This window comes from Gobio gobio (genome assembly GCF_949357685.1).
Source record: "Gobio gobio genome assembly, chromosome: 6".
NCBI lineage: Eukaryota > Metazoa > Chordata > Actinopteri > Cypriniformes > Gobionidae > Gobio > Gobio gobio.
The window spans coordinates 17,561,501-17,576,727 of NC_137102.1; the positions used below are offsets into that span (position 1 = coordinate 17,561,501).

At 37.9% G+C, this 15,227-nt stretch overlaps 1 protein-coding gene across 3 annotated transcripts in view; it reads right to left on the bottom strand.

The window, feature by feature from the left end:
- clcn2a (chloride channel, voltage-sensitive 2a) overlaps window positions 1–14,653 on the bottom strand; it is a 57,980-nt gene extending 43,327 nt beyond the window's left edge. For 2 of the 3 annotated variants that reach the window (XM_079818494.1, XM_079818492.1), the window contains exons 1-2: window positions 14,306–14,653; window positions 11,955–11,991 (exon numbers count right to left, since the gene is read on the bottom strand). In XM_079818494.1, the coding sequence (XP_079674620.1) occupies window positions 11,955–11,960 (6 nt within the window). In that variant the 5' untranslated portion in view covers window positions 11,961–11,991; window positions 14,306–14,653. The remainder of the gene's footprint in view (window positions 1–11,954; window positions 11,992–14,305) is intronic. The other variant, XM_079818493.1, reaches the window with a different exon arrangement.
- Between the last annotated feature and the right edge of the window lie 574 nt (window positions 14,654–15,227).

Genomic DNA, 15,227 nt, shown 5'->3' on the forward strand with positions numbered 1-15,227 from the left:
TTTTGTAGTGAAAACAAGGCAGAAACTTCTCTCAAGATCATAAACTAAAACCTACCTAAGCTCTTGGCTTTTAATTATAATTTTGCAGACATTCTTGATAGGATGTTATCAAGCCTTTTGTGCAAATTCCTTCAGCTAGTCGGGGTATCTGATATCACATCTCTACGAGCAAGCATATCAAGATATGTTTTAGATCCTCTGTGTCAGACCTTCTTTAATATATATAATGGAAAAGTAAGACCAAGAGTGTATTGGATTAGCATTTAACAGAGCCAGAAGATTCACAAAACCAACCTCTGTCAGCAACCAGAACTCCTCCTGTTTCCCCAAAACATCCCTTGCCAAAAAAAAAAAGAATTAAGGCATTGATCCCATTACACTAATGACTCTGCCATCCACCACACCTGGTGTGGGCCCATTTGACATTGAGCCAGAATGAAGAATATTAAAGAAATGTGTAACATCTTTACCTGAGGTGTTCTATTAAATTATAGTGGTTCAGGGCCAAATGGTGTTTCAGATGCTTGGATGGAGATCATGCGACTAAAAGCTGATGTGGGATTAAACTGCCTTCTTTAATCCATTTCGCAATCAAGTAGGTATGGCTGTCATTAGAGCTGTTGCCTTGCCTGCTTAAGGTTATTCATCGCTTCATTTGTGGGAGAGGAAAAAAAAATCATAAATGGGGTAGTCAAATCATCTTGGTGAGTGATGAATAGCATATCACTTCAGCATATCATTCATCTAAGAGCGTATGAACACTGCTGATCAATTTACATGCATGCATGACCAAAATGCAGGCAGTGCCACTGGCTGTTAAAGATTTCCCACCCCTACATCTCCCTTTTGCTATGGTTTGTGGGTAAAGTGTGAGGTCATTACCATCTTCCTTCTTTAGTAAGTGCACTGTAAAGATCCTCTAGCGGTGCTAAAAGCATAATCACATGTCTGTGACTGCAGGCACCATGCTGGTTATGTGTGGGGAGGCTGATGTCACACTGTAGGACACGTATCCTCAGCACATCTACACTCTTTGATCTCATCGGTGGCCAAAATCCTCCTCCCCTTGATGGAGGAAACTGGCAAGCTATCTAAAAGCATCTACTCTTGCATACCGTCAATCTTGAAACACACCCTGAAAGGTCAAAACCAGGGGTCACACACCTTCACTACTCAATCTGAGGTGGAGTATTAAGAGACAGTTCACAGAAAAATGTAAATCATCATTTACTTCTACCCTTATCATACCCAAGGTCGTAGATTTGGTTTGAACATTGGGGGGGTTGAACGTTGGTATGCTGCCTGTTTTTTATTTTTTATGCATTGTTATTGGATAATATATTCCTTCCTATCTATCTATCTATCTATCTATCTATCTATCTATCTATCTATCTATCTATCTATCTATCTATCTATCTATCTATCTATCTATCTATCTATCTATCTATCTATCTATCTATCTATCTATCTATCTATCTATCTATCTATCTATCTATCTATCTATCTATCTATCTATCTATCTATCTAAGATTTTTACATTCCAACTTAATGCATTTAAAAAAAAAATGTTTTTAAAGGGAAACACATCGGCTCTTGAACAACTGTAAATCATTGATAATTACAGATACTATTGAAAAATGAACTAGCAAAACAGACGGCTGCTTTGGTAACTTGTTATACTGATAGTTATAGCTAAATACATTGTAATGGATTAGCTAGCTAAAATATGTGTGGTGTGTATTTAGCTATTACACAATATTCTCATACCTCATTCTCAGTACATGCTTTATTTTAATTTTTTTGCATACCTCTTTGACCAGCAGTTAAATATAGTCCACTGTGCAGCGCTTCTCTTAATTTTTGGCGCTAACATTACCCGTGTGCTCTCCCATTCAAACACCACTCGCGTTGTTTTGGTGAAAGTGCGACTCATTGGTTGGGCGTTACCAATCGGTTCAATGGAGGGGGAGTATTTTTTGTCTGATTTATTATGACAAACTCATATTTGATTAGGAACAAAATTATTGTTACAAAATAAATTAATTCTACATATTTTTAATTTGATCTACTGTGATTTTCATGTTGAAATATTGGGGGGGTTGTAACTGATGGATTTGAATATTGGGGGGGGGGGTTACATCCCTTTGACGTGTACAATCACACAGGTGTGATTAGAACACTCAGTGCATCATACAGACTATATCAATTGACAACGTGTTTATTCATATCAGATACACATTTTTTAGGTATTAGGTAAAATTTACTCTATTCTTCTCTCACTTCACCAGCCACTTACTTTCATGTATTTCGGGAGAAGTGGATGAATTAACGTGTTGTAAATCCGACAGATACGATTCTCTGAACTGCGGTGCAAACTAACATTGCGTTATAGATAAGCTAACATGGTCATAAAGGTTTATAATAATAATACTAATAATAAGGTGATACTTTCCAAAATAATGTCGCCTTAAAAAACTCACGCTAGAATATTTTAAACTTTCATGTGAAAGCGTTCAAATCAAATAATCCATGTTGTTTTTGCGTTATAATCCATGTGTTCTGAAGCCATATGATAGCATATTTATATAGGAAGTCGCGATACATTTTTTCAGTATTCTTTGATGAATAGAAAAAGAATAGCATTTATTTGAATCTTTTGTAACATTATAAATGTTTTCACTATCATTTTTCACCAATTTAATGCATCCTTGCAGAATAAAAGAATTCATTTAAACGGAAGTGTATACATAAGGGATAACTGTCGTGCCTCCATAGCCGTGGATTATACCATGGTCATTTGCTAGCATTGACCACTTAAAGTTATTATTGATGTTTGCAGCGCAATATTTGTCCGGAAGGTTAAAACTGACAATACATTTAGTAAGTAACGACTCGTTAGATCTAGCATTCTGCCTGCTTTGAATCAGTCACAGAGATAAAGTAGTGCGTAAAATTACATTTATTTGAATTAATAAATTATATAATTTTAATTACTCCAAATATGCGATGTCAGTGTTTCCCACAGATTAGAAACCAATTTGTGGTGGCGGGTGTATTTGGGGGTTGGTGATTGGCACAAATATCGATTTCGATCTTGATATGTATATAGCCTACTGTACATATAGGGAAAAATAAGTTTGCCTTTTTAGCATTATTTTAAACTTTTCTTGGGTCAAATTATATTTGCTCGCATTCATTAATATTCACTTGTTTGTGCTTATAGAAGTATCATTAAAAAATATTAGGATGCAAGTTAACGTTTAAAAATTTCACATTTAAAGAAATCTAGTGTTTGATCATGTCTAAATATGTATTCAAATGCAAAACCTAAAAATAAGTAAGGAGTTATGATCTGCAATACTTTTTTGAGCAACTAGATACATGTATATTTATTAAAGAGCCATACAGGCACCTATAGTGGGTAAACCATGACATTACAAATGAAATTATTTTTCCAGCCACAAAATGACTCTAATTTGCCTCTTTGCATTGGAATTCTCTATTTTAACCTTAATTACACTTATTGTAATATAAATAAGAAATGTTAGAAGAAAAATATTTTAATTCATTAAATGGTCATTAATGGACCATAATTATTGCACAAATAGTAGGCCTATTTAGTACCAAAAATCTCCTCAAAATATTTAATTAATATTATAAAACTAAAATATAGAATATTTATTTAATTGAAAAATAGTTAAGGTTTATAGTCACATTTGACCATCAATGAGTATGAGTGTGACCAATTAGTAAGGACTACCTGAGGGATAAATACAAGAAAAACATTCATGTTAACAATGTTGCATCTCCATCACTCTCCATAATAAAATGATACTGTAAATGGTTGACGTAATAATCAATGCACACTATGCTGTACTGTATACCAAAAATTAGGGGTGCACCGGAATGTTGACCGAAAATTGCATTATCGGTTTCAGGCCGAAATAAAAAAAAACAGCCGAAAACGTAAACCGAAAATGAATGTCACACGCCCCTCCCAACCGTGCGCAAGCGCTTAGGTTTCACTCACGGTCGAGCCGTTATCACGTGACGCGTCTGCCTATCAAAGTTTAAGCATGTCAGCGGTATGAGAACAAATAGAGACGTATCCAGCTGAACTACCCATTGCCAGAAGCGACAATCCCCTTGACTACTGGCGCGCGAACGAAGGCCGCTTTCCATTGCTTGCGCGGATTACACGCAGGTATTTATCTGCCCCAAGCAGTGTTGCCAAGTCCGCGGGATGTTTTTCCCTGTCTGCGGGTTGAAGCGACCCCCATTATGTGATATTTAGACTCAGGAATGCGAATTTTAGCAGGCAACCCAAAAAAACACATATTTTACCCCCCAAATGCCATTTTTCCCGGAGAACAGTGAGAGACTATTCAGTGCAGAATCTCATGTTCTTAATGAGAACCATTCTGTGATATTGTGTGCATTTATTCAGATAATTGTGGATCTTTTTTTGCACAACTGTTAAAAAACTATTTTATTTGATGGAACATAAAACTTGAAGAATAGTATTAGGCCTATTTGATATTATTATTTATATTTATTGTTAAAAGGTTTTGTTATGTAACTTAATAAAAGTTTGATTATTCTATTGGTTCCTGATTTTTCATTTCAGATCCATTAAATTCAAGCAATATATTTATTTATATATATATATATATATATATATATATATATATATATATATATATATATATATATATATATATATATATATATATATATATATATATATATATATATATATATATATATATAATTAATTAGTATACATTTTTAAAAGAAGCCATTTTCGGCTTCAGTTTCGGTTTTCGGCCAAGTGCATCCTAAATTTTCGGTTTCGGCCCAGAATTTTCATTTCGGTGCATCACTACCAAAAATTGCTGCAAATACCTGTATAGTGAAACTGTCGTCTTTCCATTCAAATGTATTGACACTGCTGGTTTGTTTGGAACAATTGAGAGCTCCGTGAACCACGTGACTGCGCGCGCCCGGGAGATGAGAGCATGTCGCAACTCTGTTTTTCAACGCCTCTGGCTTTAACTGCCACATTAGTGCCAGAACGCTATTTATTGTTTGAATTTCGTATTAAAACTTTAGAAATTTTAAAAGCTTAGACTTCGTTTCATATCAAAAGCAGGTTTGGCCATTTGAGAGCGAGAGACGCGCGTGAGTGAAAGAGAGCAGGGAAAGGAAATGCAGCTGAACGAATACTATGCGTGTTTTAAATAGCGTAAAAAAAAAAAAGAAGAACGGCACGCAATATGTGGCGGTCGGTGTTAATTCTGTGGCGCACCGCAACGAATTAGTCTATGTGTGGGAAACACTAGATGTAACTCCCTCGTTGCTGAAAAATATAATGTAGCGATTCAGTAGCGAAGCTATTTTATTACTAAAAGTCGCAGGGCAGCATTGATAACAAGTGAACTTGAATGTTAGGGATGCACCGGTTGACCGGCCAAAAACCGGAACCGGCCGGTTTTTGCTTCTAGCGCGCGATCGGCGACCGGCCGGTTTTCTTTGTATTTTTCTGCCGATTTATCCGGAAGTGCGCCCGCGTGCACATACGCCTATATTGCAATCATTCGCGAACATGTCACTAGTGTGTTACAAACGGAAACTGGAGAACTGAGGAAGAGCCGCTTTCCTGCTCTCTCCGCGCCCTGCACAAGTGCAGATAGTGAGCGTTTGTTCAGCTCAGCTTCATCTGCTCACACAACGCGTCTGCTAATGTCCGATTCGCGAAACAATGACTCCTTTGAACCGAATCATTTTAACGACTGGTTAGAACAACTGATCTGTCCAACACTTGAACTAACGAACCAGTTTATTAATACAGTAACAAATGTACTGCTCATGGTTAGTTCATGTTAGTTAATACATTAACTAATGTTAACTAATGACCATTATTCTAAAGTGTTACCTTTTATTTTACCTTAATTACATTGACTTAATTTGATTTAAAAAGCACCTTCTTAGTTTCTTTTTCGTTGCACTAAACATTATTTGATTTAACATTTTGGAACAATTATATACTTTGGTTTTATTTAATTTCACTGGTAAAGACTTTTTTTCTTTACACTGAATTTAAAAACAAATGCTGATTTAAGTAACATCTTTGTTTTGATTGCAGAATATGCCGTTGTTGCCTTTAATTTCACCTTTCAGTCTTTTAATTTCCAATTAAATTTCTTGTTAATTTCAAATTGCGGACTTGTTTTCATTAGCCAAAAGCCAATTTAGCCTGTTAAATACCAAATAAACATCTTGTTCATGTATACTTTCATTCTTTTATTGTGTTAAAAAATAAATTAAAAAAATCGGAAATCGGTATCGGAATCGGCCAGTTTTCTTGAAAAAAAATCGGTATCGGAATCGGCCATGTAAAATCATGATCGGTGCATCACTATTGAATGTTTTTGTGTGCGCAGCATGATCTCCGCTCTCTGTGTGCGAGTGACGTATGCTTGTGTGCGCTTCAATGAAAACAGCGCATTAATATAGAACAGTGATTCAACTGACTTGGAAATACCTGTGCATTAAACTGTTTTATTGAACACCTTCCAGCTATTCAGAATCGATTATTCTGACAGACATGGTATAAACAAAACATATTTAAAGCACTTTAATGCACCATTTTGTCATTTGGCAGTCACCACTTACTTTTTATGGAAAGAAAAACATCTCAGTTTGTGTTTCAGATAAGAAAAAACAATGGAATGACACAACGTGAGTAAATAATGACAAAATGTATTTTTGGGTGCACTATTCCTTTAACTGCCACTGCTCTTGCAGTCCTCCTGACTAATGTCTTCTCTGACTCACCAGATTCACCAGCACACTCAATCCCTATTTTACTCAACCTATCTTTCAGCACTACCATCAATTATCCAACCCATCGGACAGATTTTCAAAAGAAATAAGGTGCACCTGGTTTCTGCCACTGCTTGCCTCCAGACTGACACCTGTCTGTAATCTCTACTCAGCTCTTAACCAGTTCTCATATGTAAACCCCTGCCAGAACTGCAGCATTTCAGCTAGAGATGCTGGACGGATTTTTGATGGATTGAATGCTGCCAATGATCAGACAGGGAGATAGCAGAGACTCTCCACCGGTCCATGCAGATGGGGCAGTGACACTGAGGAGTGATGTGTGCTAAAGCTAGGAGAAAAGTGTCCCCAGGCGTGCTATTTTTGCTGAGAGCTTGGGGGAAGAACATCTGACCTGGCTCTTTTGAGGAAGCAGAAATGTAAGCTTCATGGTTCTTTCCCTTCTTCTGAACAATACAGAAAAATCTTCCAAAGGTACTGCTAGTGCAGATGAGAAGGTTTGGAGAGAAACGGATTCTTTGTGCTGAGGAGATTGCAAATAGTGTGGGTATGTGCAATCGAGAGCTGCAAGATACAAAAGGCCACTAAAGAGCAGACTCGCTGCACTTGTGATGCCCTTAGCTGCAAGACCATTTAAAAGGCCCTTTGAGAAGTTAATATCGCCAGTGCAATCACGGTTTCAGTGCAAACATGAATCACTGAGCAAAGCCAGACTTCTTAAAACTGACGGTATTGAATGCAATATTTGAGCATTTAGACTCGGAAAATTGTGAGTCACACAAGCATAGCAATATCCCTGGAGAAAAACAATAAAAAGACAATAAAATACAGTGAGCTTGTGCATATACTGAATGAAAAACAAACAGGCATGGAAAAGCACACAGACTAATCCTCCTTTGCCCAAATGTGTCCAGACCCGTGTCTGGCAGTGCAGCGAAGCACATCGCGAGGACAGTAAATGATAAAGACATCAATCAGAACGAGGCCCAGCCCCTGGTTAACGGGAAAGGTGTTGAAACCGTGAGTCTCCAGCCACCATTTTGTATAGCGCTGTATTGATCCTCTCGCCGATAAGGAAAGCAGGGCCAGAAAAAAAATGTCCCAGTTTCATTCATCACACACATAGACACTGTGGAACACATCGTCTGGCCCTGCAGGGAGAAAGGCTGCTCAGAAATAGCCTGAACTCAAAAAGACAAGATACGCATGCAACACATGGATCCGAGTGCGGCCACTTCACGCCTACCTTCATTATGCAAACACATTTGTCATAACAGTGCAAAAAAACTTGCTCAGATAGATGGATGTTAGTGGGAGGGGTGAAGCAGGGGATTTTGGCGCAGAATGAGAAGACTGTACCCCATGCCGACTGTTTGAACGTGTCCTTCTGCAGTTCTCCTCCTCTTCATATATGCCTGAATATAGAGATATCCCTGTCAAGTGCTGCAGGGTACAGTTGTCAATCACTGTGTGACAGAAATGGGGGGGCAAACTGGTGCATGAGTCAATTAATATTCAGAGTGGATCTACATTTAGTCCACAAGTGCAGGAGAAGGGGGGGATGAAGCGGAGACTTTGATGATGCCCTTAAACTTGAAATGTGATTGAACTCAATGCAAATGATGCCATTAGTTATGCTTCAAATGTTATTGTGGACAGAATTGCAACCTATATCAATATACAGTAGACTTAATTAGCTGGAAATGGCACATAGGCTACGTTGAATATAAATGTCCAGCTACACACATACATTAAATATCAACCCTCCTGGCCTACAACAATTAGGCTATTACATTCCCGCCATTCAACCATGTATAAACCTCTACTTAAGCAATTCAAACAGTAATTTCATTCATAACTTAAATCCAGTTTTACACTTACTGAATCATGGTTGTACGAACCTCTGCGGATAAAACAGCTCGTTTCGCGATAAAATCGAATCATGTTAGACCACTACTCACCAGAGTTTGCTGGTACTGAAGCACGCGCTGGTGGGCTCGGTCTCGCGCCATAACGCTGAAAATAGCGGGAATTGAGTATTTAAAGGCGATACAGTATTCCCAAACGCCACAAGATCACCTCCGCATCACTGGGACGCAATTCAACAAGCAGCATGAACTGAGTAACAGGTCTTTCTCCGCGGAAAACAGCCCAGCAGCAGCTCATCCAGCTGTCGAATGAACTCTTCCCTGTGCCCGCGCGCGCGCTGCAATATGCCATAACGCGCTGAAAACCCGCTTTGTGTGGGAAGACAGGGGTTACTACACTCCATACCTGTTGACTCGATTGTCAAAAATCAATAGATGTATTTTCTCCCGCTGTGTGACTAATCGCCATTTTCCACTGTGAACTCAAGCACTTACCGTGTAGATTACGGTACTAGGCTTTTTTATGGATTTATGACTAAGTTTTAAACGAACCATGCAATCCTGTACCAAGTCAGGAAGATGTAGTTTGGTTTTCAGTTCATACAAAGTTACTAAATACAGCATTTTGTTATTCAATGGTTTCAGTTGAAACTGGGATGCTGTTATAATTTCTTATAAATTAACTGATCTGTAATGATGACACATCATTGAGCACATCCTCACTTTAAGACCTGTGGAGAGCCGGTGGGCAGTTCATTACACCGCTCATTAACATTACTTGTGCTTACAGTAAATACTAAATATAGAAGCATTGGCTGCATTTCAAGTTCGGCCCACCAGCAGCTCAAAGGCTTCATGGGATGAAAGGCAGAATTCCTTGGAGAGAGAGAAGGAAACCAATAGGTTGCTAAACAGATTTCCCTACAGAGATAGAAACTGGTAGGCTGCTTTTGGGCTCAGTAACAGGTCCATTGCCAGCTCAGGGAACAGCAGGGGCACAGGCTGGGATGAAATATGAATGTATCACTGTGAATTCTGACAGTTTTCTTGCAACACTGCAGTGTTTTTGTGTATGTGTTCAAGCTCACTCTCTCTCTCTCTTCCATCCATGTATGCTTATACATACAGACCTAACTCAAAATCTTTACTACTGATAGAAACAACATGTCTTTGTCTGTGAAGCGGTCATCAAAAAGATGATTGCAAAGCAGCAAAGCCTACCTCTATCACTTGGTTAAAGGAACATGCCACTTTTTAAAAAAAAATAGGTTCATTTTACAACTCCCCTAGAGTTAAACAGTTGAGTTTTACCGTTTTCGAATCCATTCAGCCATTCTGGGCGGTAGCACTTTAGGCATAGCTTAGCATAGATCATTGAATCTGATTAGACCGTTAGCATCTCGCTCAAAAAAAGGACTAAAGAATTTCGATATTTTTCCTATTTAAAACTTTACTCGTTGTAGTTATATTGTGTACTAAGACCGACGGAAAATGAAAAGTTGCGATTTTCAAGGGTGATAAGGCTAAGAACTATCCTCAATAATCAAGGAACTTTGCTGCAGTACCATGGGTGCAGCAGGTGCAATGATATTACGCAAGCGCATGGGCGTCGGAACCATTGTATGTGGGTGGGACAAGACCCACCCACTTTTTATGATCAATGATATTGGACCCACTCACTTTTATCGTCTCTAACATTCAGCACGTCTGTTTACCTACCCCTAATCGATAAACACTTATTATTAAACACATTAGACGCTTTATTTCCACTTTTCTAATATTTTCTTCATTTTTATTGAAAATAAATGCCTTTCTGATCTGGTATGTGAAGGTAAAAGGGAGAAGATTGAGCTCGACGAAAGGCGGACTCGAACCGCGGGTCGATTTGTGTCAAAACTACATGCCGTGCATCTTACCCCTACACTACCACTAATCGATAAACACTTATAATTAAACCCATGTTAGACGCTTTTTTCCACTTTTCTAATATTTTCTTCATTTTTATTGAAAATAAATGCCTTTCCGATCTGATATGTGATGGTAAAAGGGAGAAGATTGAGCTCGGCGAAAGGCGGACTCGAACCGCGGGTCGATTTGTGTCAAAACTACATGCCATGCGTCTTACCCCTACACTACTGCCGCTCTCAATGATAAGGCCATTTCCGTAATTTTGTCTTTCCGAACTATGTGTTTAGCAAGCAAAGCAGTATATTTGTACTTAATGTAATTGGCATCTACTCCAGTAAAAAAATTCTGAGGACCCACCCACATTTTTTTTGCTTCCGACGTCCATGCGCAAGCGCCTGAAAAAAGGCTAACTTACGTTAACATAACCAACATGACAACCTGCTTGCACAGGGAGCGTGCTGGGGACTATTTTCAGGCGCTGCGTAATATCATTTTTTTGAGCGAGATGCTAACGGTCTAATCAGATTCAATTATCTATGCTAAGCTATGCTAAAAGTGCTACCGCCAGACCCGGAGATCGGCTGGATTCGAAAACAGTCAAACTCAACTGTTTAACTTGGAAAATTGGAAAATGAAAATGATATTTTCCAAAATAGTGACGTGTTCCTTTAAAGCCATAATATGTAAGATATTTGGATTGAAATATACAAAAACCACTACACCAATATTATATATTTAGTTGACTTGTGTACTTACATTATCGCAAATGTTTCCAAGAATGTTTAAATCCAGAGAAATAAGGAACTTTAACCAGGACACGGATCGTGTCCTATCAATGACATAATACACGTGTTACCCTCGATTTCCAGTTTTATTTTGTAGAAACCATGGAAACACCAAAGACGCATTAATATATTATGTGTTTTTTTAGACTGTTTGGATACATTCATCGACAGTCAACTAATTATTGTTATAGCTCAACACAGTTTCTTGATTTACAGCGAGTATCATGTTTTACCGTGCCTAATATCGATCTAGCTTACTGCAGTGGGCAACAAGTGTCTCATAGTAGTGAACACACTGAGTAGCATTATAACATAACTTTCAACACACTCATATAATGTCTCTAATATGATAAAAACAGTGTTGTGTTACCCCACATATGATCAGAGGAAGCGCAAGCACTCGTCTGCGGCATAATAAAAGCTCCACGACTTCTAGCAGCGGAAAATTACATATTGTGGCTTTAACAGTTCTTCACAGACATTAGCTATTTCTTTTTAAAAGGACAGTTCTCCGAAAAAAAGAAAACAAATTCTGTCATCATTTACTCACCCTCATGTTGTTTTAGACCTGTACGACGTTCTTTCTTCTGTGGAACACAAAAGAAGATATATTTTTCATATCAATGAATGAAAGTCAATGGGGTTCAATGTTTTTGGAACTATAACATTCTTCAAAGTCTCTTTTATGTGGGTGCGTGTGTTCCACAGGAGAAAGATCATTTTTAGATGAGCATATCTTTTTAAGATAAATAAGTAGTAAATAAACATTAGCCCTTATTTCATTCATTATGCCTGTACATCAGACTGCAATGTGCAAACCATCTTCACTTGGCTACACACATCATACAAAGATGGTTTGGACAGGTGAGCATCCTCACCCACAGCACCTTTCTTTGAATTGGGTGTTCCAACGCCCTCAGCGCTAACACACTGACCCAATTCGACGAATCTTCCACAAAACTTTCTGTAATGTTCCTTTCATGAATTATGGAAGCTCAGAAGAGTTCAAAAGAACATCTTCCTCGTTGACTATTTAAATACGTGTTTGGGTGAGAAAATGAGACGTCGATCCGTAGTGGAGGTGTGAAACAAGGGTCGATATTAGATAACATGCAAGTACATTACCATCCCTGACAGGGAATAAGACCCGGTGCGCATTGAACATGATCTTCTGCTCAATACTGGCCTGCAACAAAGTGGTTTTTAGCTCATTTGAAGTTCTATGAGTGTAAATAAATTCGGCAACAACTGTATTTGTTTTTTTGCAATTTGAACAAAAAAAGAATGGAGAAATGCTATAAATTGATTGTACATTTAACTAATTAACATTACTTTTTTTTCAATTAAAATGTAATATACCTTATAATTTGTAGAGAAACATATATCATAATCTTTACAGCAAAATTTTACTGAAAATGAATGTTTGTTTGTCTTATATTTTATGATGAAATGGGGCATTCACATAATTCCCTGCATGATCACTCAAATTTGTTTAGATTTCATTAAAAAATTATTATTTTTTGCCATTAGTTATGTTGAGGTGACTTTTTTGTTATTTAGTTTACTGCATTACATTAGTGTCATGTCTCCCTGATGGTGTTTTGTGTTTGTGTGGGCAACATGTTCTCTGTCTTTAAGTTATTATTAGTCACTGCTGCTGGAGAGGCCAATGTTGCTGAACTTCAAGTCATCATGTGGCTTTCCAGCGTACCAGTTGTATATTATCAGCACAGTAGCAAACCGATTTTAATAGCTCAAATCTAGTATAATGACATTTAATGACATACACATTTAGGAACTGTGAAATGTGACACTCCACCACAAAACCAGTCATAGTCGCACGGGTATATTTGTGACAATAGCCAACAAATTGTATGGGTCAAAATTATTAAAAATTATATTTTTCTTTTATGCCAAAAATCTGGATATTAAGTAAAGATAATGTTCCCTGAAGATATTTTGTAAATGTCCTACCATAAATATATTTTGTTTTAAAATGTTATTATTAGTCATATGCGTTGCTTAGGACTTAATTTGGATTTTAAGATTTTTTAGATTTTTTGGCACCCTGATTCCAGATTTTCAAATAGCCTAGTTGCATCTCGGCCAAATATTGTCCTATCCTAACACACCATACATTAATGGAAAGCTTATTTATTCACCTTTCAGATGATGTATAAATCTCAATTTCAAAACATTGACCCTTATGACTGATTTTGTGGTCCAGGGTCACAAACATGGTCACCAAAATGCCATCATGTAAAGCTTGTAATATTGTCAGTGTAAAGTTATAGTAAACACAGCTGCCATTTTTACCATACATTTACAGAGCTTCCAGCATTTTTTAATCAAAATTGAATTGATATCAATTATCAACTCTAATGTTGATATGCAAAATCAAACAAGTTAAGAAGATAAAGTTTTTCTCCAAAGTTATGTGTTATGATTTTGCCCACTTCTGAACTGTGAAGTGAATTTGTCCCTTAAGATGAACGCAGAGGCAATTTTGTATTTGCTTTTCAGATTCCTCCGACATAAGAAAGGACCTTGAAGGGACATTGGATCTACAAGCATACACGGCTGAATCCAAAGGGTTTCTTGAATGAGACATCATCTTACATCAAAACAGTGCGTATTTGTCCTCGTTAGAGGATCTAGACAAGAAAATCAGGCGTCTGTTCAACTCCCTGCACGAATAACACTGCGCCCTTGAGCCCCACAAGATAACCAAGTCGATGAAATGCCCTTCGGAATAAGAATGACACGCAAAAGCTTCAGAGAGGCGAACGGATTGTTCTGATGGCAGTTGTGTGACTTCTGACGCGCTTTAACAGCGCAGTTTATCGGCAGCAATATTGGACACCTTAACAGGTTGCTATTTCGTCTTTGGCGGCTACTTACATTTTTCCGCGCCGGCTTTTAGTCTTGGTAAAAGCTCCTCTTGAACGCAATAGTCCAAACGTCACCTACGCCGCTCCATTTAATGACGCAAAAATGTTAAGAAATCCCCACACAATTAGAGCAACGCAATAAAAATCCAGCAATGACGTCAGTGCTGTTTGGTCCAAATTGCTCGATTGCCGATGGAGATACTTTCTGTATAATTGTCCACGCGGGTGAATTGGCAGTGCCCTGTTGCTGATGCCTCTCGCTCGTCTTTGAATTCGCCTCAGACTGGAAGCTAAACTTCAAAAAAAAGCCGAGCGCTTCCCTTAACACCTACTTGACGGTGTTATGCATCACCTAAACGGTTCGGATTAGTGTGCACTGCACGCGCTGAAAGGTAAAGGAGTAATTAAGCCGGCAGAGCCTGGGGCGCGTGCACTGGCCAGGAATTGATTCTGTGATGCAATGCGGGTTCCGTCCCTGGTTTAGTTATAGCGGTTTGACTCCACTTCTGTTCCTATTGCCCGTCATTAATAGCATGCGATTGCGCATTTGTCTTCATCGGTGCATTGTGCATTTGTGCTGATGGTATTTTTGAAAGAACGTTAAGTTTTAAAGTAAATGTTTTTGTTCATTCACTAAGTTAATTCACTATCTATCTATCTATCTATCTATCTATCTATCTATCTATCTATCTATCTATCTATCTATCTATCTATCTATCTATCTATCTATCTATCTATCTATCTATCTATCTATCTATCTATCTATCTATCTATCTATCTATCTGTGTATCCATCTGTCTGTCTCTGTCTGTCTATCTGTCTTCTATCTATTTGTCTGTTGTCTGTCTGTCCATCCGTCCCTAGAACACCCACCCACCTACCCACCTACCCATCTATCTATCTATCTATCTATCTATCTATCTATCTATCTA